Here is a 25,843-nt window from a genome sequence, read left to right on the forward strand (position 1 = left end):
GCTTATTGTTTGCGAATATATATTATACCATTTCCACAAGGATTGACCATGTGGACCTACATCTAAATATGACGTCCATTGTGTAAGTATACCTTGTGGATTGTTGACTACACTCTCTAGCCATGTCAAATGTGGTGTTTATAATAAGTGTAACGCTCACCTGATTCCCGCAGAGGCGCCGGTCTTGACTGGGTGAATGCCGTATCTTCAAAGGTGATGTGTAACACACGGTTGGCTCTTTGGGCTGGACCTCTGTGCACTGTATGTCTGACTCGAAGAGTAAGATGTCTGCAGATAGAAAATATGGGATTAATGAACTGGGGTTATTGGGTGCCTCTCTCCTCTTCCCTTTCTCTTCTCCTGTAGAACCCCAAAGGTTAACGCCCTCACCTTAGGTAAGTGAACGCCGAGCTCTCCATCTGCCTCGGGGCAGGGTGCCGTAACCAGTTTCTTCACTGGATAAGGGTGCAGGCCTCTTGACCTCAGAGGACTGCTGTCCGTCGTTAACTGCACAAACGGTAAGTTCTGGGCACTTCAAATGTCTTAAAAGTCTTTTGTAATGATATCTCTTGTTTTGCAGGGTTCCGGCGATGGCGGATGGCGGGCTGATGAGAGTTGAGGATCAAACCCGCGTGAGGAATAGAAGCGCCTGGAAGCACGTAAGTAAGCGCTTGTAGCCTGCTTCACGATGCGCACTAACTGTCCCTTTTATCTTGCAGGTACAAGTTCGGAGCTTTAGAGAAGCTGAAGGGTGCTAGAATACCCACTGGATTCGGCGTGGGAAGGAGTAATGGCACGTGAGTAATAAAGTTGCCCAATGTCTTTAAACGCACCTTCTTTTGTCTTTCAGATGCGGGATGCAGCGCCGAAGGCCTCCGGAGCGTGCGAAGAGCTGGTAAGCTTTTGTCTTTCAGATGCCGGAATGCAGCGCGAGGCGTTGGTGACAGCCGATGGACCAGGTAAGAGATGCGCTGCCACTGAAGACCGTAGTGCTAACCTGTTCTTTCTTTGTCTTTACAGGTGCTGCTGAAGACTGGATTCCAGGATGGTAAGCCTTTGTTCCCTTAGGCCCAGGATCAGAAGCAGAAGACACGATGAGCGTTCTGCTGCAGAGAATGCAGAATAACACAAAGCAAGATTCATCCATCGGGTGTGGTTTAAATAGCCTCCTGTAGTGCTTAGGTGTCTCCTTCCACAGCCACGCCTAGGTAAGAAAAGAGTTCCTGCTTTCCAGAAGAGTTCCAGTGTTCTGAACCTAGGGATTTGCTCCTGCCCCACCCAACAGGAAAAGTAGTCCCAAACAGAAGAGGATCAGGGGTTCAACTGGCAGGTAAGTAAGCAGCATGGTCTGCTGCAGGTAAGTCCACCCAAGCATTATGAGCCCGGCGCTTCCAGCGCTGGGACTGGGCATCTTTATGAGCCTGGTGCCACTGGCGCCAGGACAGGGTCCAAAAGGTCCCAATTGGGACTGGCTGGCACTCGGAACCGGGGTTATGGGTCTGCTTCCAAGGGAGTCGGGCAAGTCCTGATCTTTTGGAAGCAGAGATCATGACAATAAGAGTCACTTCAATGTCTCCCTTCCCTATTGCTTTTCAGTACAGAGGCCAAGCTAAATGAGGAAACTGATATTCCTACCATACCTTTGATTGATTATTATTATGTCAATTGGGTAAGTGTGAGCATTTTCATGAATTTATCTCACTTTGTCCGCAATTAATTAACAATCTCACGTTGACAGCATGAACTATTACTTTTGACTAGTTCATTAATCATGTGCATCTTTATATGTAGGTGAAGATAAAAAGTATGACTCAAACTCGCAGTGCTTTTTTACTAAAGACATACCAGCAAGATTACCAGCATAAATATACCCCTCAAGAATTTCCTAGGAATTAGAAACTTCGGTTTAATGGAAAGAAACATGTTGGGATCGTTTAGCTCTTATTAATTGCAACCAGGCTATATACGAGTTAGATATTGTTAGTTATATGTTGCATTTCCTTTGTATTATTTGATGTTTTTACTTTTTTTCATATTCCATTTACTGTACTGATCTATGTGTGGTGATTTGGTTAGTTATTGCATTATCTATCCATCACAATAGGATGCGTTTATATATATTACTTTTGTCGATTGTTTATGTTGCAGGTAGTTTTGTCTGGTGTCTTTATCCCTTATTGGTCAGGATTTGTTCGATTTTCAAATATTCTGGTCTATGAGTTTTAATTGAACTGATGTATTAACACTCTCTGTATTACGCTTTATTCTTTTATTGTAATTGTTTTACACATAGATTTTATATTAATAAAATTGTGAGATTTAAGAATGCTATTGATTGGATTAGAATTGAATTTTTTCTTACCATACACTAGAAATATAGTGGTTGTTTTCAGTCTTCTTTGGTTCCCTACATAAGATGCAGTCTATACCCGGTCTTTTCTTTTGTTAGTTTTGTGAACTAAAACCTCAGAGAGGTTTAGTGGCGGCCTGGAGCAGTGCCTGATGGTAAAGCACCCGCAGCCTGGCCGGTTCTAGTACCTCTTCCCCGTCCACCACAGGGAAATCTTTTCTGACCTGTTTGATTGGACAGTCCTCTACACCTTCCAACTGAGGAGTAAAAGCAAAAGGACCTACCTCTCCAAGGTGTACCGGTGGGGCGGTTTTATGGCTGTCTAATAGCAGCATCTTTGCTGCCGCTTTAGAGGTCTGTAATTTCTCTAGGCTCTTGTCAGCCTTGCTACCAAATAAATGTGTACCATCAAAGGGCATGTTGAGCAATCTGGACTGCCCACCTGGAGCAAAACCAGACTTTCTTAACCAGGCATATCTGCGCATAACTGTACTAGCCGCCATGGACCTGCTGCAGCTGTCAGCAGTGTCGGGATCTGTCTGGAGGGATTCGCAGATTGCATCTTTCCCATCCTTGACTAGATTTAAAAATCTGTCCCTTTCCTCCAATTCGAGGATATGATCAGCCGCCATTGCTACACATTCCCAAATAGCGTGAATGAATCTGACCAAAGTGTACGTAGCATTTGCTGACTTTAGGGCCATACTACCTGCAGACAAAACCTTCTTGGCCCAGGCGTTGTAAAGCTTGTCATCTCTGTCTGGGGGAATATTTGGGTATGCGTTTTGTTTAGAGGTTGGTGTGGCAGCTTGTACCACTAAACTTTCAAGAGTGGCATGCTTTGTCAAGTAACTGGGTCACTACTGGATGCCCTGTATTTAGATGTCAATTTGGTATTCACTGACGGTATCAATTCTGGCGTCTCCCAATTTGAACTCACTCTTCTTTGCAACACCACATGAAAAAGAAGAATAGGTTCCTCCTGGGGTCCCTCATCTAGGATGTAAGTTAGATCATCCTGTTCGTATATTGGTGTTGGTCTTTTGCACCCCATATTCTCTACCACCCTGGACATTAACCATATACAAGACCCATCAGCATGGTCAGTAGGGTCCGGCCTTCCAAACTATAATTCTGTTGATGCATTTAGTCCACTTGCATTCTGCAGGGACTCCTGTAAATATTTTAGTCTTGATTCCTCTGGGATCAGAGGCTCAGGGACACCAGGTGTTACATATTGAAGACCAAAAGATCGTGAATCATCCAAAGAATATTCTGCCTCTTCATAAAATGAAGAAAGTGACTCAAAAAGTCCTTTCTTGGTAATAGTGTATACACCTTTTCTGTGATCCGCCTGGAGGTGCAGTTTTTGCCCTTATCCTTTTTTTCGAGTTCTTTGACCTAGGCATGGCTTTCATGAGTTTGAGGGGGGGTCAAAGCCGATTTCTCAAAAACTTGCATAATTTTTTATTCTGAACTTCTGCCACTCAGCTGGTGAGGACGATTTCGTTGGGCAATTAACCCGTTCTGGGCAGGAATTAGACGACGGTGAAGACAGCGACCTATGGTGCCTTTTCCTCGACCGTCGTGAAGATAACGAGTGGTGAGAAACACTGCGTGATCTCGATCTCGGTCTTGTTACGACGAGGAGAACATTTTTTTGACTTGACTGAAGACACTTTTTTTAATGGGGTCAAAGGTGATTTTGACCTACTTGTCGCTAATTTTCCTCTTTGCGCTTTCAGTGCTTTCACAGTCATCGACAGGCAGACCTTACAAGCAAAGGTAGCATGAGAGAAACAGCGGCACCACAGACACACCCGATGGGGGTCCGTAAGGGACATCTTTGCCCCACAATCTTGACACTTCTTAAACCCTGATCTCGGAGTCAAAGACGCCGATGCAGCCATTTCTCAATAAAATACTTGAAGATTCTATATAGGGAACCAAATTGTACCGTATCCGAATCGATAACTTTCACGGCAAAACAGAACTGAAGCCAATGGTCGCTGCGCACGCTTGATACCATCGATGACGTTGACATTGAGACGGAGGCCTCCGAGGTACATCGAGTCGACTGACATCGACATGCAGCGCCCTTTGTTGAAAAAAATTTCCTAAGCAGCTGAAGCTGGATATGGAAATATTATAAGATGAGGAATATGTGAGAGGTCACAATCCATTCGAAAGGATTATAGAAGCAGGCTCTGCTGAACCGATTTACCAAAAGGGCATCTGCCCCACATGCAATGTCCAAAGAATAATGCTTTGAAGACTATGTGGCAGCACAGCAAATGTCACTAACAGGAACCACCACCCCCCCTTTGAAGTACTGTGGAAGCAGACTTCCCCCCTGGTGGAATGAGCCCAGATTCCCAGTGAGACAACTTTTCCCGCCGACTGGTAGCACTCAGATGCATAAAATGATCCAGCAGGAGATGGTTTGTTTAGTGATCGCAAAAACCTTGTGAGAAAGAGAATGTGCGACGGGAAAGAGAATGGGCGACAATCAACTGTTCTGTCTGCCAGAACTCCGCTGTGTGGGCAACCTAAAAACTCAAGGCTCTTTTCGGGTCGAAACAGTGAAATCACTCTTCCTCTTTTGAGGGGCAAGGAGGAGGGTAGAACACCAGCAAGTCAATGGCCTGTGAAAGGTGGAATTCCGAGACAACCTCCGGAAGGAATCCTGGTCTAACCTTAAAAGACCTTCTCTCTGAAGAAAGGCAAAAAGGGGGGCTTGGAGCATAAGGCCTTGCAGCTCGCTAACCCTCCTGGCCGATGTGATGGCAACCAAAAAAGCAGTCTTAAGGGACAAAAATCTAAGAACAAGAATGCATAGGCTTAAACAGAGCCTCCATAACAAAAGGTCAGAACTAGGTTAAGGTCCCAATTTGGAACAAGAAAAGGAGTTGGCGGAAATTTACTGAGAAGTTCCTTCAGGAATTGGGTCATAACTGGTATGGTGAAGGTGAAAAAAAAACCTTGATGTAGGGACCTTTTAAACAAAGAAAGGGCCGCCAAATACCCTTTGACTGTTGTAACCTGAAGGCCTGGGGAGGCTAGCGACAGAAGGAACTCCATCACCATTGTGGTGGGGCCAGAGATGGGATCAACCTCGTGCTCCCTACACCACACCTCAAATCTTCTCCACCTGCACGCATACAGAGATCTTGTAGACTGTCTGCGTGCAGCCAGCAACACCTCAAGAACTTCCCTCAGAGAATCTGACCCTTTGACTGGGTGAGGAGATCCGGCCGCTGAGGCAACTGGTGAGGTGGACAGATCCAAGAGGTTAGAGTACCTTGCCCAATCCGGGGCGATCAGGATCATGGTCGCTTGAAACCTCTTCAACCTCCTGAGAATCCATGGAATGACCGTGATCGGAGGGAACGCGTAATGGACTATCGCAAAAGCCTCTTTCTAAATCTGCCAGCCTCTACTCTCTGCCCTCTGCAAATTATCCAGAGCAGGACTGCAAGACTTGTCCTTGGCCTCAAGCCCAGGGATCGTATATCTCCAGGACTGAAATCTCTGCACTGGCTCCCAGTGCCTGCGAAGATTAAGTTCAAAACCCTCTGCATTGTCCACAAGGCCTTCTGGAGCCTGGGGCCTCAATACCTTCAACTCTCTCTTCCTAAATATCTTCCTTCTCGAGCTCTTCGCTCATCCGCCCCCAACTCCCTCAGGGTCAGTCGCTTCTCCTAGCAACAAGTTGGTGGTAGATCTCTCGCTTCGGCTGGGGCCTCCCTCTGGAACAGCCTCCCTGCCTCACTGAAACTTGCGGAGAACCATCTCCGGCTCCGGAAGCCTTTCTCTTTGCTTCTGCTTTTTCTCCTCCTCTTCCCTGCTGAATCCCTGGTTGATACTGCACTGGTTACCTGGCCACCCTCTGATCTCGGGCCCAGGTCCCCTTCACCGCCAGTCGCACACCTGCACTGCCTTCCTCGCAACCCCCACACTCTTGACTGTCTCTGTATCCCTACAATCCCACTACCAACACTTGAAACCGGTTGTCTGCACTTACCCTTGCCACAAGCTGGCCATACTTTACTTATTGTTATTATTCTTTTATCCCATGTACTGCACTTTCCCCTCCCCCTCTCCCTCGCAACTTTCCCCCTTTCCCTCCCCATGCACTTGCGCGATCTGAATGACACCTGGCCTAGTAGGATCGCGATCTGTCTTCCCTCTGTTCCCCCTCCCTTGCCTCGTCGCACCTTGAAACATTTGTGTATAGGCGCGTTATAAATGCCATATCATATCATATATCATGGGGAGGGAAGGTCCAATCCACCAGAAACACGTCCCATAGTGCACCGTTCGCTGGCAATTCCATCAAGCAAATCTGTTTGCACTTCCTGTTGGACTCTGTGCCGAACAGATCGACTGCAGGGGTACCCCAGAGAGTGAAGACCTCTAGGAATTCAGAGCACACTTCCCACTTATGTAAGAACGTGCTCAGAGCATCAACCAAGGTGGTCTCTGTCCCCGCCAGATGAAATGCAGAGACAAGAGATTTGGTTCTCTCTCAACCAGAGCCACAGCTGAATTGCCTCTTTGCATTGTGGGCGAGTGTGCACACCACCCTGCTTGTTGAGGTAATACATGGCCACTGTGTTGTCTGTTAAGGCGAGGACATGCTTCCCTCTGAGAGATGGGGCAAAGGCCCTCAGGGTTAACCTGATGGGCCGCAACTCCAGCCTTTTGATATGCCACTTGGCTTCTGATGGAGACCAGAGGCTTCTCACCTGCAATTCCTGGCAGTGGGCACCCCAACCCTGCAGGGATGTATCCGTGACCACTCAGACCTAGGGCCAAGGAGGCCAGAAGGGTTCCCCCGCCAATAGATTGCTGTGAGTGTTCCACCAGCTGAGTTTGTGGACTACCTGGCTGGACACCGAAAGGCGATCCGGGAGTGCTCCCAGGTACTGAGACCAATGCTCCCTCGGGAGCCATTGGACGCAGCCTGGCCTCTGGCACTAGATAAATACATGAGGCCATGAGACCCAATAGGCGGAGGAAGGAAGCCGCTGGAAGAGTGGCGTGGTTCTGAAACAACTGCACCATCTGGGCGATGTTGCTGACTCTCTCTTCTGGAGGAAAAGCCTTCCCTACCCAGGTGTGTAGGACCGCTCTGATGAACTGGAGCTGCTGGAATGGCATCAGATGGGACTTCTTCAAGTTGAGGGAGAAGCTCAGCCTGTGCAGTAGTAGGCAGGTGTCTTCCAGATGAGACGAAACTTGCCCTGCCGACTTCCCTCGGATCAGCCAATCGTCCAGGTACGGAAATACATGGACCCCACATCTCCTGAGGTGAGCCGCAACTACTGCCATGAGCTTGGTTAAGACCCTTGGTGCGGAGGTCAACCCAAATGGAAGCCCTTTAAACTGATGGTGCTTTTCGCCAATGAGGCACCTTAGGAACTTCCTGTGCTTTTGATTTATCGGCACATGAAAATGAGCATCCTGTAGGTCTGTCAACACCAGCCATTCCTGCCGTTCGAGAGCGTGGAGAATCTATCTCAATGTCACCATCCTGAATTTGTCCTTCCTCAGAAACTTTTTCAAGACCCTGAGGTCCAGGATGAGATGGAGACCTCCTCCCTTCTTGGGCACCAGGAAGTAACAGGAATACCAACCCCGACCCTCAGTGATAGGGAGGTACCTCTTCCATGGCACCCTTTGACAACAGGGCTCTACGTTCTTCCTGGAGCTCCTGTCCCGGTTGGTTTGGGGGAGGTGGAGGTCTGTCTGGAGGCCTCTTCAGGAAAGGCAGACAATAACCCCACTGAATCAACTTCAGGGCCCAGGCGTTGGAAGTTATTTCCTGCCAATGTGGCCAATGCCCTGCTAATCGTTCACCAACCGGTGCATCGTGGGAGGGGAAAATCAAAGCGCCTTAGAGGGATTGGATGACTCTGCCACTGCTGCTGTTTGGCCTCTAGAGGCCCCTCTGCCCCTTCGGTGGGACGCGATAAGCACCTCTGCCCTTGCCTGGCTTGCAGGAACTGCGCCTCCCTGCCATAGGGCACATAACGTCCATAGCCTCTGCTCCTGGAGGCAAAGCTGAAGGCAGGTTTGGCTTGCTGGGCCGCTAGGCCCAAAGATTTAGCAGCCAATTTTTACTCCTTGAATTTCTCCAAGAATTTGTCTGCTTTCTGCCCGAAAAGCAGGTCACCTTCAAAAGGCATGTCCAGCAACCTGTTTTGGACATTTGGAGGGAAGCCAGAAGTTTTAACATCACCACAACTGCTGAACCCATTGCTCTGACAACACAGTCTGTTACGTCCAGGCCCATCTGTAACAACTGTTTGGCTACCTCCGTCCCATCCTGCACCAGCTGCAAAAAGCCATCCTGGATGCCCCCCTAGGGACGTACTCAGCAGCCTGTTCTACTGCTTTCATAATCCAAATGAGTATTTGGCGAAACCACATGCCACGTTAGTGGCTTTGAGCGCCATGTTACCAGAAGTGAACACCTTTCTGACCAAAGTGTCAGATTTTTTCCCCCCTCTCTGTCCGTAGGCAGATTAGAGGTGGCTGCCGCGGGTCTGGTGGAAACCGTGGCAGCCTGAACAAACCCTTCCGGGGAAGGATGTGTGGCGAGGAAAAAAACGATCTCCTCTTGTCGGCCTATACTTCGCTGTGAAATTGGCATTCACAGGGGGAATGGTACAAGGGTGCTGCCATAAGGAGGCTAAAGAGTCTGAAATGGCTCGGTTGAAAGGCATATTATTCTCGACTGCAGGACTCTCGTCCAAAATGTTGGTAAGATCATACCCCTGAAGAGGGGCAGTGGACGCCTTCAACCCCAGGGTGTCAACTATCCTGTGAATCAGCTCCCTAAACTTCACATTGGTATTGGTATAGGGCTGTTTTGCTGTAACTCCAGGTCTGGAGAAGTATCCAGACCACTGGCATCACGCAAACCCTGAGCCAAAGCCAAAGCCAAAAAACAGCCTGCCAGCCGAAATAGTCGACGCCGCCGGCTCCCCTATAAATGGGGGGGGGTCGACCGTGTCCTCAGGGTCATCGGGTTCCTCAACTCCGAAAATGGAATGCATGCAATTTAAGAAAACCGATCTCGGCAGTGGCACAAAGGAACCATCACTGACTGTCGGCGCCGAAGGCTTGAGGATAGACTTCGAAGCCGACGCCATCGATGCTGAGGGCATTTTTGGCACCGAGGGATGCTTAGGCAACAGAGACATCGGGAGCCTCAGCCCTAAGGCTTTCCGGCGACATATTCCTGACGGGAGTAACACCCGAAGACGCTTTCAACGCCGACGGAGTGGCTGGCTTGGGGTCGGGAGCACTGAGTGCCTCTTTTGCCACCAAAGCATGCTGGTCGGGGCCAGAGCCGAACCTACTGCTGCTTGCGCCTTAAACATTTCAGTTCAGAGAAACCAAATGTACTATATACAAAGTCAAGTAGAGTAGAATAAGCTGGACTTTACTGCCCAGGAGGGAAACCCTATCGGGGAAATAATAATTTCCAAGGACACATTGAAAACAGCAACCAAGAATATAGATCTTACAAAAGATCTCTGAAAGGTATTCCCAAATGAGGAGAGAAAAGTCAATAGTCCATTTGAAGAGTTACACAGACTGATTCAAGAAACCAAGAAAGACTATTTGAAGATTAGGTATTAAAGGAATAATACTACAGACTGGTACTAGAAGTACCCTCAGGAGAAGGGAGTCATTCTCCTGAACCAAATTAGTGTTCATAGTGGTAGTGTCAGTTAGGGTAATTTTGGACAGAAGACCGATTTCTTCTCGACTTACTGACGAGCACCTTAGTTAGTAACATAGGCAGCGACCACCCATAGTGATAGGGAAAGTTGGGCCTTATATGTTTACTTTAATAAAATATCATGAATCATGTCCTCAGAGTGTCTGCGTCCTCCTAATTCGCTGCCTATGTTACTCCTTTTACAAACAATCTCCTTCCCGTCAGTGGGATCCTTCCTGATCTTTCTTGAAGACCCAATAATTCTTGGCCTACGGTTTGGAAGTTAGTGACTTCGAGGGGTATCCATTCCGATCTTGTGGAGGAAGATTAAATGTTTAGTGGTATGCTCACAGAGGGATTAGAGTACATGGACGTGCAGGTGTCGCAGTCTTCAGAGTTGTTACCTTGCCCCAGGCTCCAAAGGTTCCTGGATCAGGCATGTGCCTCCCACATCCTTGCAGGGATGGAGCCCAAGGCCTTGGACAGATTTAGGCATGACACTTTACCACTTGGCTAAAGATCTAGTAGTGAACATGAAGCAGTGTCAAGGGTGCACCAAAAAGGTATGGAGGCCATGCGGCTCTACTGACTCAATATACACTGCCCATGGTGTCACATATAGAGTCAGAGGGAGCAACAATGAGTGCAACCGCACTGGACCCGCAAGTGGATGTAAACACTTCTAAAGCCAAACTGATGGGCAAAAATGTAGCAATGATACCCAGAGCAATCTTAGCCATAATCCTTTCCATTATTGCAGGCTGTGCGGTCAGTGGCAACCTGTAAGCAAATACAATTGAGGAGTCTTACAGGTTTGCTTCCAGACCACAAACCCTCCTCCCGCCTTTTGGGCTTCAGTGGCGCCTGCAGTGAGATCGGGTAGCACAGAATGCATCAGTCAAGGTTTGAATTATGTTCAAGAGGGCTGCTACACAGAATGGTTAGGCAGCCTTAACAAGCTTTGAAAGTGCGCCTGCATGTGACATGGCCTCAAATGTTAAATTAAACAGATGAAACTACTATGTACAATTTCTTTTAAAGTACTTAAAAAGAACGGAAAAAATGTGCATAAGTTAAGGGAATTCATAAAAAAATGAAACCCCAGAATCTAAGAAGGCCGCCTGAGAGTGAAGTCGCACTTCACTGAGCTCTGTAGCCAGCCTGTCAAAAGGTGGACATTTAGCGAGCTGGAAGAGACACTGAATGCAGCGCTAACATCGACACAAAGCAGGCAGTAGAGCAGTGGTGATATCAGAAGAAGGGAAGAGTCGTCCCTGGGGTCACTAGGCAGTATACCATCACAGACCAGACAAATCACACCAGGACAAGGAGCCTGCCGAAGCGACCCATACCACCAGCCTTGCACGGTACCGGAAGATCTCTCCCCCACACCAGCCATACCCAAAAGAGAAGAGCAGCAGCGGAAGTCGGGCAACCCCAACAACAACGGTGGAGGCGTGCGGCCCTGTGAAGCGTCTCAGAAGGTGAGCGGGGGAGAGAGGGATTTAGTTAACGACCTCCTGATTAGCAGAGCCGGGCAACAGGAAAGGAGCATGAATATTCGAAGGGCGCCGGGCCCGGCACCTTATCAAAGTGGCAAGGCCCCACAGCATAAGGAAGGTGCAAGAAAGCAGCGCAGAGGCAGAGGCAAGGGAATGCAAGTCGGCACCCACTAGGACACTGGGCAGCAAAGCCGAAATACCCTGCAATGAATATAGTGCCCCCCGCCTCTCCTCCCCTCACATCAAGAATAGGAGTGGAGTGGATGCTGGCGGCAGGCGAGCCGAAAGGGCCACCGGATATTGGGCCAACATCGCCATAAAGAGGCGGGAGCGCAGCGGCATTACCAGATGAAGGAAAAAGTCGTCCCTACTATTCTGCAAGGCTGGGCCCAGCAAAAAGCAGAGAGAAGGAGCGGATTGCGGAAAAAGCAAACGTGGAACAGGCAGAGCCGCCACCCGAAGCGATCCGTACCGCCAAGCGAACACAGGATCGTGGAATCTTCCTCCCGCTTCCCCATACCCTGGAGTAGACTTGTAGCAGAGGTCGGGCAACCACCATCTACAGTGGCGGAGGCAAGCGGCTGAGAGGGGAGCCCCAAGAAGTGAGCAGGGAGGAGCAGGAACTCAAGATGGCGCCAGGTTGGGCACAATAACAAAGAGCCAAGGCCCAACAGCATTAGGGAGAACAGGAGGGCAGCGCAGAGGCAGATACAACGGGCATGCAAGCCGGCCCCCATTAAGGCACTGGTCAGCATTGCCAAAAGACCCTACATTGCACAGCACCCCTCAATAAGCAAGCTGGAGTGGCTGTATTCTGGTAAATGAGGAAGCAGAGAGGGGACAAGTTGCCAACTAGCCTCACTGCAACTCGCATGGCAAAAGACAAGAGCCCATAGTACGAGAGACCACAAGGCTGGGGAGAAGGGCCAATAGACACCCTAGAAGACACATCAAGTGCAAGGAAACAACAACGGCACGGCCCCAACGGGAGCCCGAGCAGAGGAGAGAATATCAAATCACCCCAAAAGCAAGTATGAGCCCCCAACTCCAAAAATACTGACTATTTACTAGCCTACAGCCTCGCAGGACAACACTTCAAGGAGAAGTGGGCAGCAATAATAATCTGCAAGCGCAGTACACACCACAAGCCGGTACACAACCCTGTAACTTACTCAGATACCAAAACCCAAAGCAAAGCAGACCCCAGCATTACTAGGAGCTAACAAGGCCTCGAAAAGAGTCCAACTGGAGAGGTGCTGGCAGCAGAACTTGGTGGACGCCTCTGCAATCGACACAGGTAATCAGCAAAAGGAGGCCAAAGACCTGCATGAGCACAGAGACACGGCATGTAGCAAGGAGGATCTGCAGGAATGCCTCAGGGGTATGGAAGAAAGGTTGTCGGCATCATTCCATGAGAAAATGGCAAACTTAAAGGAAGAATGAAAAAGCTCCTTGAAAGAGGTTAGAGAAGAGATCAACACCCTGGGCAACAGGGTGGACACTACAGAACAAGGACTAGCTGAACTCTGTAGCGACATCTGGCAGAACTCAGAACTGCTCGACCAAATCGTGATCGCAAAACACAACCTGGAAATCCAGTCAGAAGATCTTGAGAACCGATCAAAAAGGTTGAATATTAGGATTGAAAAGTTGGCAGAAACTAACCAGACGCAGACCTAAAAGCAATTATTCAACAATGCTTTGCCACCCTGATAACTTAAACTACCTCAGAGGAAATCCGTATAGATCGCATCCACAGGGTGGGACCCAGAAGGTTGGGTCCGGTCGACAGACCAAGAGATGTGCTGCAGCATTGACCTCCTAAGAAGTGAAAGAAAAGATCCTCTGTGCCGCTAGGGGACAGACAACAATCGCAATAAATGGCTCACCGGCAACCACACTACTGAAAAGGAGCGCGATGAGCCCCATGACCAAGGCACTTAGACCAGAAGATTCAATACAAATGGACATTTCCCTTCGGCTTACTCGTTTCCTGGGATGGGAAGCAACAGAGGGCTACTACATGCTCCGAAGGCCTCTCAATACTTGGAATGGAGGAGGAAGAGACAGGCAGCAGGGAGAATAGCCGAGGGGCCTCACGAAAGAGGATAAGGCAGTGGAATTGATTGGTCCATCGCACCAGGGAAAAGAGAGGACAAACAAAGGCCCATAAAGGGGAATGCAGCGTCACATGCCAAGAAGAGGGCAGATACAAAGGGACCAAAAGCCAACATACATTATCAGAAACAAAACTACCAAATATGCCTACCAGATGGGGGGTGGGAAATAGTGTAGGGGAATGCAGGGGCGACGCATGTGGCACCACACAGGGAAATTAGTGGGAAAGGGTCTGAATGAGTGTGTCATGGCGGAGGAGAAAGCCTCTGAAAGTTCTCTCACATACCAAACAAGGCCTAAACACGCCAAGGAAACAGAAAAAGTTGAAGGCGCAGATTAAAAAGGGGGCAGCAGATATCATTTTACTACAAGAGAGACACATCAAAAGGGGGGACAGCCTTGGACTGCAACAATATCAGTTCGCACAAATCTACCAGGCAAATGCCAAAAACAAAACAGTTGGAGTCTTGATCGGTGTAGTATAATGGATTGAGTGGTGAGCAGGTAAGCAGGAGGCATGTAGACACATGTACGTATAAATATGAAAGAAGCTTTTTTGTTGCAGGGTACAGATAGGAAAGGGAGGTAGGGAGCTATACTGAATACATCTTTTCTAGTTGATCTCCCATCCTGTAATCCCTGTCACTCCTGGAACCTTGAGCGCACATGAAGTTTCCAGCCAGATAAACATTCTATGGCTTGCAAGCAATGTTGTACTGATGCAAGCCCAATACTACACATCCCCTTTGTTACACAATAAACACTTTAGCCAAAACACGCATCAAACTCAACAAAACACACTTACCATCAGCCATACTACACATCAACCACCAAAACACAACTACGTTCATAACCCTCATAGCGTATAAACATTCACATATCTAACATTCTAACTCCAACATAAAACTGCCAAACAACAACATACCCGGTACTGCCACTCCCAGCTCTCTCAGCTGCCACCTGAGAGCACAAACCACACACACACAGTACCACATTCACTCACCATCTAATCCTACTCACCTTCCACCCCGCCTGCCACGCAGGGACTAGGGCCTGCCACGACCGCAGCACAAACTCAACCATCCAGGAAACACAAATTAACCATCCATAACCATCCAATATAAAATAATCATAACCACTCTCAATCCACCATCCATACGCCACACAGAAAACCTGCTATCAAACTAATTTACCATCACAGCTATACCAGACAACCACTGAGCACACACTACCTCGAAGAAACATAAAAGTCGGAAAGTGAAAGAAAAGCCACAAACAGCACATTAAAAAAATGAACTGGCAAAGGGACAGAATGTCAGGAAAAACACAGTGACAAAAGGTTGATCAAGCCTTCATCAAAGTGGTAGTTCTGGAAATATGCATGCCTTCAAATTGCGCAACAAGGAACATGTGTAATTACACCCCGTCCTTACCATTCACGGGTCAATATAATCATCCGGGTGCACCCTTCCTTACCATTCATCAGCCATATAGCAATATTTCTCCATTTCATTGGGTTTATATCATAAACACCAAATGCGGTCTATTATCTCATTCAGTAAATACATTTGCGCATCCATACTCAATATAATTTAAACTCATGCATTCATTTGTGCACTATTACGCAATGTCAATTCATTTAATAAATAGCCAAAATTATACCATACACCATGTGCCACATTATTCCTCATATAGGGCTTTCCACTTAATAAATAACTAAACACATGCCCATTTATCACATCGTTTCCAAACAATTAAAACATTACACTTTACAAAGTATTCTTGCCTTGGAAATACACTTCTTTTAAAAAACAAACACTGAAATGCTAGTCCATACACATCGCCACCTATATAAACATGGCAACTCATGCTGTATGCCTGCACATAGATAAATATACAGAGAAATGTCCATCTGTAAAATAAACACGTTATTTCAAACCAATTTAAACAGGGTGCCTCTGTAAAATAAATGGTATTAGATGCATACTGCTTTCTTTGCTAATATCCAAACTACAACATCACATACATACTACATCCCTTAGCCCTACACCTTCCCAGCCAAGCACAGGAAACCCATGCAATCATCATCTCGCATTTCTCGCACATTCGACATATTTCTCATAAATATTCCATTGTTTCGTGTACATAACTTTCCAGGTTAATAACCTCATGAATTTAAATGACTTTAGAGAGTCTCGTCTCACTTTGAGCTAACGCGCTCTGCAATACATATATATTTCGAGTTCATTTCCAACAAACGCTGCGCGCGCATTTTTCTTTATATTCAATATTGCTGTTTGCGTAGCTTTCATGGTTTCCTCGCAGACGGAAAAAAAAAGTCGGTTGTCACCATATACAACATTTAGTCCAGCACCGCGCATTTCTTCTTTGCTTCCACGTGAAAGGGGTTCAAAGGGCTTCCTTTAACATGCGGCACTTCCGCATTCATTATAACGATGAGGAACAAACTTTTTCCCCAGCGCCCCCTCCGTATATGCCACAATGTTGGGCCACCGGCCACGTATATACTGCGTTTCCTCTAGTTCTTTCCGCATACGGACAAACAAATGTCAGTGTTCTGAACGGCGACTGCAGAACATAGTTCAGAACGCACTTCCACAGCACTCGGCGCTTCGCCATACCCCTTCATTGTTCTAAATACATCATTATTCATCCTGCAGCTGGGGAGCTTGTAGGGGGCTTGGGCCATTATAACGGTCATCAGCATCACTCCAAGCACATTTTCACTTAGAGAGCTCAAAATCCCCCGGCGGTGCGCAGACCCTTTAAACTCCACTGGATCAACCTGCATTGCGCCTGCACTTTTCACGGCCTTTCTAATATGTATAATTACAGTACCTTAATAGCATCAACAGATGATACTCTCCTGACAGCTGCCTCACCAGCAGCATTTACCATCTTCTGGCTGCCTACACATGTACACCAAGGTGCAGGGCTTATGTCTCCTGTAGGCCACCTAGACATTAACCAGCCAGGAAACTTCCAGCTTCCCCATATTTGGCCTTAGATCTGCTTCCGTGGACAATTCGTGTACTCCCTTCTTCACATATACTGCCTTCTCATGTGGGCCCTCACTTCATGGGTCATCATCATTAATCTTCCACCTCTCTGGGATCATTTCAAAGAAATCCTCGTCGCCAATCCATTACTGTCACTCCTGGAACCTTGAGCGCACATGACGGTTCCAGACAGGTAAACATTCTATGGCTTGCAATGATGTACTGATGCAAGCCCAAAACTTCAATAGGCCTTAGGAACTCGCTGGGGGCTATGATAATTTGCACCCTGGGGGATCCCAAGGGCAAATATTTGTTTCTTCAGATTCGACTGGTGGGTAGGGTGTTTACGATAGGTACTATATATGCTCCCAACACAGGACAGGACAGGAGGCCTTGATCAAACTGGAAGGTTTTGTGGAAGTAGAGGTCCTTCTGACAGGAGACTTTAATTTGGCCTGGGACCCAGAGAAAGATGGCAGTGGCCACGGGCCCATGAGGGGAAACGGTCCATCTAATACCCTAAAAGAAAAATTCTCAGAGTTAACACTAAGAGACCTGTGGAGAGCTAAAAAAGGAGAAGAAGCAGGGTACACATGCTTCTCCCACATCCATTGAACTTATTCTAGGATTGATTACGTATGGGGAACCCCAGGGGCATTAGGGGCACTGATGGAGTTAAGGGGAGACCCGATCTCCCTGTCGGACCACACTCCCATGTGGTTGCAGCTAGGAGAGAGGTCACCAAAAAGCCCAATACGGACATGGAAATTGCCTAGGGAAGTGCTGCATGATATAGCAGCATGGGAAACACTGAGTGACAAAATCAGAACTTACTTTGAAATAAATGACACACGAGGGGCCCCTCTGGATATAGTTTGGGATGCCTTTAAGGCAGTGCTCAGGGGTGAAATCATCCCTCTTAATGCACAAAGGTCCAAAGAAAAGGACAGACTAGAAAAAGACCTAGAGGCGGAATTGAAAGACGCTCAAAGAGAATTGGCAGAAAGGAAGAACAGGGCTAATTACAGTAAGGTAAAGGATAGAAAGAGACAATTGGATCTAATGCGAACGAGTAGGGCAGAGAAATCGTTACTAAACCTAAAACAGAGCTATTAAATAAGGGCGAATATGACAGACAAAATGCTAGCGAGACTATTGAAACGACAGAGCAGTAATAGCAACAGACTGTATGAAGCGGGTGGGCAGCACAATCTCTAAAGTGCCCAGGGAGATAGTGGACTCGTTCTCAGCTTTCTATAAACAACTATACTCTTCAGAGAGACCAGACCCACTAACTATACAAGATTATCTAGATAAGCTTCAGATGCCTAAGGTTACCCAAGAAGATAGGGAGGTTCTGGAAAAAGAGATAACAGAAGTAGAAGTAGAAATTAAACATCTTCCCAGTAACAGCGCCGGGCCGAGACGGATTTCCTATGTTCTTCTACAAAAAGATATGTAAGGATATCACGCCATTTGTCACAAAATGATGTAACTACTTTCGGCAAACAGGGGATGGGGGAATAACACGCTCCATGCTGGAGGCAAAGGTTTTCCTCTTATGGAAACCAAATAAAGATCTAACGAACTGCAGATCATATTGACGCACTGCGCTATTGAACATAGATGCCAAAATGTACACAGGCATTCTGGCGGACAGAATAAAGAATATACTGCTATCGGTGATCGGACAGGACCAGTCCGGTTTCATTTCGGGGAGACAACCCTGGGATAATACAAGAAAAGCTATCCATCTCATAGAAAAGGCAGAAGCCAAACAGATCCCAGCGGAACTCGTATCCCTAGATGATGAGAAGGCTTTTGATAGGGTAGAATGGCCGTATAAGTTTCAAGTAATGAGGCTTACAGGGTTTGGGCCAAACTATATCCATATGGTTGAAGCAAATTATAAAATCCCATCAATGAGGCTCTCCATCAACTCTCATGTCTCCAACCAAATATGAATAGAATGGGGCACTAGGCAGGGATGCCCCCTGTCCCCCTACTTGTACGCAATATACCTACAGCCATAAGGGAGTGTGAACATAAAAAGGTATCCCCTTCGGGAGTGAAGCCTATAAGACTGCAGCATATACAGACGATATGATGAGGACACTCGCAGAACCAGAAATGTCAATCCCAGCTCCGATAGAAGTCTTAGGGGAACAAGAAAAACTATAATAAACATGACCAAGTCAGAATTGCTGGAGATGGGTCTATCGATAGAACAGTCCGCGGCCATGCGCAGGAGTTCCCCCTTTAGAACGGCAAAAGGTAGCATCTCATATCTAGGAGTAGAACTAACTAGTAAGATCTCCACGCTTTTTAAGGCCAACTACCTGGGGATCCTAAAGAAAACACAAGAGGTCTTTGCTAGAGTGACCCCCCCTTCGTATTTCTTGTCTCGGGCGCATAACGACAGTCAAAATGGTGACTCTTCCCAGGCTTCTATACAAATTCCAGACACTTCCGAAGGCAGTCCCAAAGTCGTCCTTCAAGACGCTGAACACAATGATATCTAAAATCATCTGGCAAAACAAACGCCCCAGGGTTGCTTTAGATTTACTAATGACCCATAGGAACAAAGGAGGGCTAGGATTGCTGAAAATTGGCAGATACTTTGAGGCGGCCCAACTCGGAGTGGTGCGAGAATGGCTTACAGAAAATAGGGATACCCTCTGGGCACAGATATCAGTTGCGGGTTGCCTGTTAGCCGGGTTGTTGTGGCAGCCAGGGAAAGTTAGGCCCTGGAGCGCGAGACGCAGCATGGTTCTTAGGACGACATGCAACATCTGGGACAGATGGCTAAAGAAGGGATTCCCTTTCATCCTGCCCCTTCCCATTCAAACCAGTGTTCAGGAATCCAAGCTTCACCCCGGGCATGGCAAAGGGTACATTTAGCCAACGGCAGAAACATTGGTTGCTGCAAGGTGGGCGACATGGTATGGGACGGAGAGTTGGCAGCTTTCCAGGAATGTAAAGCTCTTCTGGGAACCAAGGAATGCAGCAGATATGAATACATACAGATAAGACACTGGTTAAGGCAGCCAGAGATACGGTCCGCAGCTACTAGACAACGGACGGAATTCGACACATACATAACCACACACTCCGGTGACAAACACTTAATCTCAAACATATACTCTATCCTAGGGGGTTGCACGGCACGAGAGGCATGGCAATACGAAGCAGCATGGGAAGGCACGACAGGAACGGGTATTTAACTGTGGGAGAGGCTATGGAGAAATATCCTTAAGCTGACCAGGTCTATGCAACTACAGGAGGCCTGGTATAAGATGATGCTACAGTAGCATTATACACCAAGCAAGTTACATAAAATGTATAAATCGGCTTCTCAAGAATGTTGGAGCGGGTTCAAGGGGTTAGGGGGATTGGAGGCACATGGTGGGACTGCCCCCAAATAAAGAAATTCTGGGAAGACGTGAAGGCTCAGATTTCTGCTATTATGCAGAACTACATTTTTACCCTAGAGTAGGGCTTATGTGCAATATCGGATCCGGAACTGTTTATAATCTCAAAACACCAAAAGACAGCCCTAATGACGATTATGATAACATCATGGATGGTAATAGCAAAGAATTGGAAACAGAAAGATCCTCCCACTTGGCCGGAATGGACACACAATATGTGGGACGTATTAGCAATGGAGTGGATCACATACAGAATACATGGGGAGGCAGATAAGTTTCAGTCAGACTGGGGTGAGGTTAGAATACATAAAAAGCGAAAATATGCAACAATGGTGCCCTCAAAATCTGAGAATATTGGACTTTAGCTGAATACACATGCAAATGAATCGGTCCTTGGATACTGAGGGGTGGAGGAACAGTCACAGAACGGGATGGCTAAGACACCTCGGGAACCATGGGAGGGCGGGGGTGGACAGGGTGGTTGGAGGGGGCAACTGAGGGGTGCAAATGTTGTATAAATAGCAATAAACACTTTAAAAAAAATGAAATCCCCATTCATCAAATTGATGACATCCTATTATCTTTCATCAAGACATTTGGTAAAATTGTGCATCCTCAACATCAAGCAAAATTAAACAGCAAAAATCGTAACATTTTGTTTTCATTAGGATATTTTAAGACCAGGGAATTGTACACCACCATAAAGCTTTATCCGTTAAAACACTAGCTCGATAGGCACACAGGTTTTCCAGATAGAAAGGCAGGCTATATTCCTAAACTGAGTCGAAAACTTTCAGAAAAACAATTAAAAACTAAATATTTCTTACCTAATAGGTGTTTTTCTTACTTCCGCAGTCTCTGTAAACACTATAATTGGAATGGCTAAGTTAAGGAAGCAGTTCTTGTAAGCTTCGAATGGATGACCTGCTACAATTTTTATTAACTCCAGTGAAACCTGAGAAAGGACAGAATTACCAAATTAATAAAGCATTCATGCAGCAAAAATACTGATAACTAAAGAACAGAGGGCTGAAACCTATGGCTCTCCAAATGTTTTGGACTATGACTCCCGTGATCAATCAGTATTGAGTATGTCAATTAGGGCTGAGGAGACTTGGTACAAAACTGGAGAGCCAAAAGCTGCAGCCGTGCTAAAAAAAACAAACGTTTTTTAAAGGAGCACATATTTAGTAGGTATTTTATTTCTGAAGCGACTGTAAAGATCTGTTTCAATGCCTGCCTCGAACTGAATCTGGGAGAAGAAATTCTATAGTCCTGTTATCAGGTAGGAAGCACAGAAAAACAGGCAATCCTTGAACCTCATTGGATTATTTTTACTTTTAGTATTGCGCGCTAAACTCAGGGGCATCAATGCGATAGTTGCATTCAAGGTTACAGACAGGCAGTAGACAATCATGAGATAATTACTTGAAGAGCCAAGTTTTCAGTTGTTTCTGGAAGGACCAATATGGTAGTTCTGCTATTAGCAGGGGCTGGGGGGTGTGAGCAGGGGGTGGGGGGTGTGGCCAGGGGGGCCCGGTGATGCGAGTTCCAAAGTTTGACTGCAGTTACGGGAAAACAAGATCCTCCCGCTTTGGTAAGTCTGAATTTTGGCTGGACGAGACGGTTGGTGTAAGCAGATCTTGTCAGTCTTTAGGATAGTGCCCTGGTAAATTTCTGGGCAAGGTAAGGTGGGGTTGTGTTGGACAGGCATTTGTGAGTGATTGGCAGTGCCTTGAAGATAATCTGTTCCTGAATGGGAAGCCAGTGCAGTGCACCTTTCTCCTAGCCATAGTGATGTGTTCATGCTTCAGAATGTTCAAAGCTGAACGGAGAGAATGTTGTGCTTTGTTGTACCAGTGAATAGGACTTTCCAGTAGTCTAACCTCGAGCCTATGACAGTGCGGGCGATGGCGAGGTGACTGTCATCTGACAAAAAGAGTCTTCAGGCATTGAGGAGTTTGATTGTGTGGGCTCCTGAGGAGGAGATGGCATGGACTTGTGTGAGAGATAGGGTGCCATCAAGGTGGACTCCTAGTGTTTTTACTGACTGGGATACTTGTATGGTAATCCCATCTATTGAAAAAGAGGAGTATTGGTGATTCAGGTTTTTTAGGACTGAGGGAAGGCCGACGAGTAAGAGTTCTGTTTTTTCATCGCTCAGGCAGAGGGAATTGACGGCCACCCAGGCCAGGACGGTGAGGTAGACAGAGATATGTTTGACAGAGTCTTGAAGGTAACCACCTGATTAGGGGAGGAGAATCTGAGTATAATCTGCATAGTTGGTATATATGTCATGTCGATTGAATCAAGGAGGTCAAAGAGAGTTTTTCTGAATATATTGTAGAGAGGGGAAGACGCATGATCCTTCCGGAATGCCGCAAGAAAAGGGTGCTGACATTGTCTGCGAAATCTCTCATAGATCTGTCTTTAAGGAAGGAGTCAACCCATTTGGAGGCCTATGGTGAAATGTTGGCAGAGGTGAGACGTTGCACTAAAATCTTGTTGTCTACAAGATCGAATGCAGCAGCAAGGTATAGGAGGAGCAGGAGAGCTGGCTTCCCTGCATCCCTAATCTTGTCCAGTTGGATCTTGAGTAAAGCCGTTTCCGTGCCGTGACCTATGCCGAACCCAGATTGGCAGCAGCCCAAGATGTGGTTGGACGCCAGATGATTTTGGATTTGAAGGTATGCTGCCCTATTCAAGATTTTAAGCAGGAAAGGGACTGTGGTCTTATTGTCGGTAGTTCATGGGGATGGTGGGGTCCAGTGAGGGCTTTTTTAGTAGGGGGAGAACCCAGGATTCTTTGAGGCTGTTGGGGACGTGGCAGGATGAGAATGAGGAGTTAATGAATGTTGTGATGAAAGGGATTAAAGCATCCGTGCAGTCTTTTTCAATTGTAGCGGGGCAAGCTGCACCCCCTTTGCAACTGGAGCATTTTAGTAGGGAGCTAACCTCACCTTCAGAAACTCTGGTTAAGCTGAAAAGAGGGGAGTTCTGCACAATAGGACTGGGAGATGGGTGTGGGGTGAGATTGTTTGTGGATGCTTGCTTCAGATGGATTTTCATGTGGATTGTGGTGATTTTGTCAAGGAGGGCATTTTGTAACTTGCACCAGGATTTATGTTTGGGGAAGTTGAGTGTAAGAGGGACGGTTGACTCAAGTTCTACGACAATGGAGAAGGGTTCGCGAGTATTAGAGTTTGCCCTGGCAATTCTTGTGTTGTATGTGGCAGATTTTGCTTGGATGATGACTAGCTTATACATTTTTTGCAGCTGAACTAAAGAAGATTTTTGATTGATAGATTGGGATTTTCTCCATTTGGCTTTCGGCTTCATGTTTTAGAGTACAGAGAGCTAGGAGGTCAGGGCTGAACCAGGAGTCACAGTGCATAGTAGGTTTGGTCTTTCGAGGAGGGAGGGGAGCAATCGTGCCGACTGTGTGTTATGACCTTGGAGTAGAAATTGGCCAGCATGTCAGGGTGACTAAGATGTTCTAGTTGGAGTATGTTCAAAAAGGGCAAGTTTCCTGTCTTTTGTAAGGCCCTGTGAGCTCTGTGCAATGGTAGGTGGCATAGGTGGGGCTGTGCGGGAGGACAGGCTTGGAGGAGGATTGAGAAAGTGATGATATGATGGTCAGTCCAGGGGCATGGCATGTTGGACAGGCTAGAAACTTTGCAGATCATGTCGGCTATCCAGTCCAGGGTTCGACATTTTGTATGGATAGGTGCTGTGACACACTGTTTGAAGCCAAGGATCTTGATGGTGTTGGCTACAGAGGAAGCATTAGTGTCTTCTGGGTCTTTGAAGCCTAGGTTGAAGTAACCATGGATGATCATTTTGGAGGCAGGTTTGATGTAGGTGCCGAGTAAGTGTAGGATGTTCTCCTCAAATGAGAGAGAGGCCAAAGCGGGTGATAGATTAGGTGCAGGGATATAGTGTCAGTGTGTGATAGTGGTAGTTTCATTGAGAGAAGATTGCAGTTTTCGAACCGTGTGGTGTGGAGTTGTCAGAGAGTGAGGATTTGGCTCCGATGGCGACTCTGTCACCTTTAGTGTCCGGTCTGTCATAGCATAGAATGGAATAGTCTGGTAGGATTGCTATGGAAAGGGTGGGGCCTGATGTGGTGTGGAGCCACGTTTCTGATACTGCTAGTAAGTCATGGTTGTTAGAAGTTAGGTGGTCGTGGATATCCTGTGGATGGGCGTGTATGGACTAGTGTGCAACTTCGCGAGGTCGGTAACAAATGTGACTTGGTGGACCTGGTTTTACTGTGGGATTGACTATGCGTTTTCCGGAAGAGGATGGGTGTTAGCTGCAGGACAGTCAGTGGCAGGTGTGGTCTTTCGGAGCTGGTTAGGCGTGGGCCATGGTGGTAATGGGCTTCCAAGTCAAGTGCGCTGCCATTGCGTTCTCCTGCAATGGTGTGTGGCTAGACTTCTGGGTGGTGCAGCTAGGGAATAGATGGAGGAGTGGGTGAGCTTGTAGGTTAGTGGCTTTCTGAGGGTGCTGAGTACTGCTTATTCTAGGGCAATGCACATTGCTAGTGCGGATCATTGGGCGACTGGGTTTTGCAAAGGCAGGCATGGTGCGAGCATTAGGGTGTAGGCGGTGCAACTTCCTAGATGTGGAAGCCTCAGCAACGCAGGGGTTGGCGGTCTGTGTGTGCCTGTGGGAGCATCAGGCCTGGATGAGGCTATACGGGCAGCAAGGCTGTGTGCGCCTGCAGGGGCAGCAAATCTGTGTGTGCCCGCAGGGGCAGCAAGTCTGGGTGTGCATGGGAGGGCGACCATGAAGGAACTCGCTCATGGGTGACTGGATCTAGAGCGCATTAGGGAGTCGGCGGGTACAACTTCCTAGATGCGCAAGCCTCCACCACGCTGATGTGGGTGGATGAGTTTTGTGCACATGGGAGGCCGTCCATGCCAGTAATGAAATCAAGGGTTTGGGTGATTTTTGGGCTAAGGCAGGGAGCCTCTGAGTGTTGTTCTGAGTGTTTGTAGTTAGAGATACGGCATTGGGAGGTCTGCAGAGCATGGATCTCAGTGCTGCTGAAGTGGGAGGGGAGGGTTCGATGTCGGGACAGCACTGAGCGCATTGTGAGCTATACATCGGTCGGTTACTATGAAGGGTGACTGGGGGGGATGGGCGTTATGGGAGGATTTGAAGTGGGAAGGCCTGCAGAGGGTTTTACAGCAGAATAGTGGGTGTGAGTTTGCAGAAATGGGGACACATTATAGGGTAGTACCAAAGGAAGCACATTTCTTGTGATCTCATGGTCAAGTGGCGTTGGTTCCTTTAGTCCCGGACATGCCCAGACAGGAGATGCTGTTAGGTGTGGTCTGTTCAGGTGTGGCACTGTTTAACTGGGTAGCTCTGCTTGAGCTTCAACGATAGCTCCTCGAGGGGGGAGTAGGATAAACAAGTGTACAGTGGTAACACCTCACTGACGGGAACCAATTCTTTCTTTCATATATCTGGAGGGGATTTTCTGCTTACCCAGTGTTCTTTTTTGAAGAACTATGCCTTTTTCCAACAGATTCTTCATCTTAGCATGTCTTCACCTACCTCAATTTAGCATTGGAAATGCTTTCATCCACCAAGGGGTCGCAATGCAGCTCTGCATCACGTGCAACCAGATGGATGTCATGGTAAATACATACAAAGTATTTTGCACTCCACAACCC

The 25,843-nt window shown here is 47.3% G+C and overlaps 1 protein-coding gene across 2 annotated transcripts in view; it reads right to left on the reverse strand.

The window, feature by feature from the left end:
- The window catches only part of UBA6 (ubiquitin like modifier activating enzyme 6), a 1,607,755-nt gene that overhangs the window by 170,698 nt on the left and 1,411,214 nt on the right, over window positions 1-25,843 (reverse strand). For both annotated transcript variants that reach the window (XM_069630498.1, XM_069630497.1), the window contains exon 30: window positions 20,984-21,111. In XM_069630498.1, coding sequence (XP_069486599.1) covers window positions 20,984-21,111 — 128 coding nt within the window. The remainder of the gene's footprint in view (window positions 1-20,983; window positions 21,112-25,843) is intronic.

This window comes from Ambystoma mexicanum, chromosome 6q (genome assembly GCF_040938575.1).
Source record: "Ambystoma mexicanum isolate Mex_15411 chromosome 6q, UKY_AmexF1_1, whole genome shotgun sequence".
Classification (NCBI taxonomy): domain Eukaryota; kingdom Metazoa; phylum Chordata; class Amphibia; order Caudata; family Ambystomatidae; genus Ambystoma; species Ambystoma mexicanum.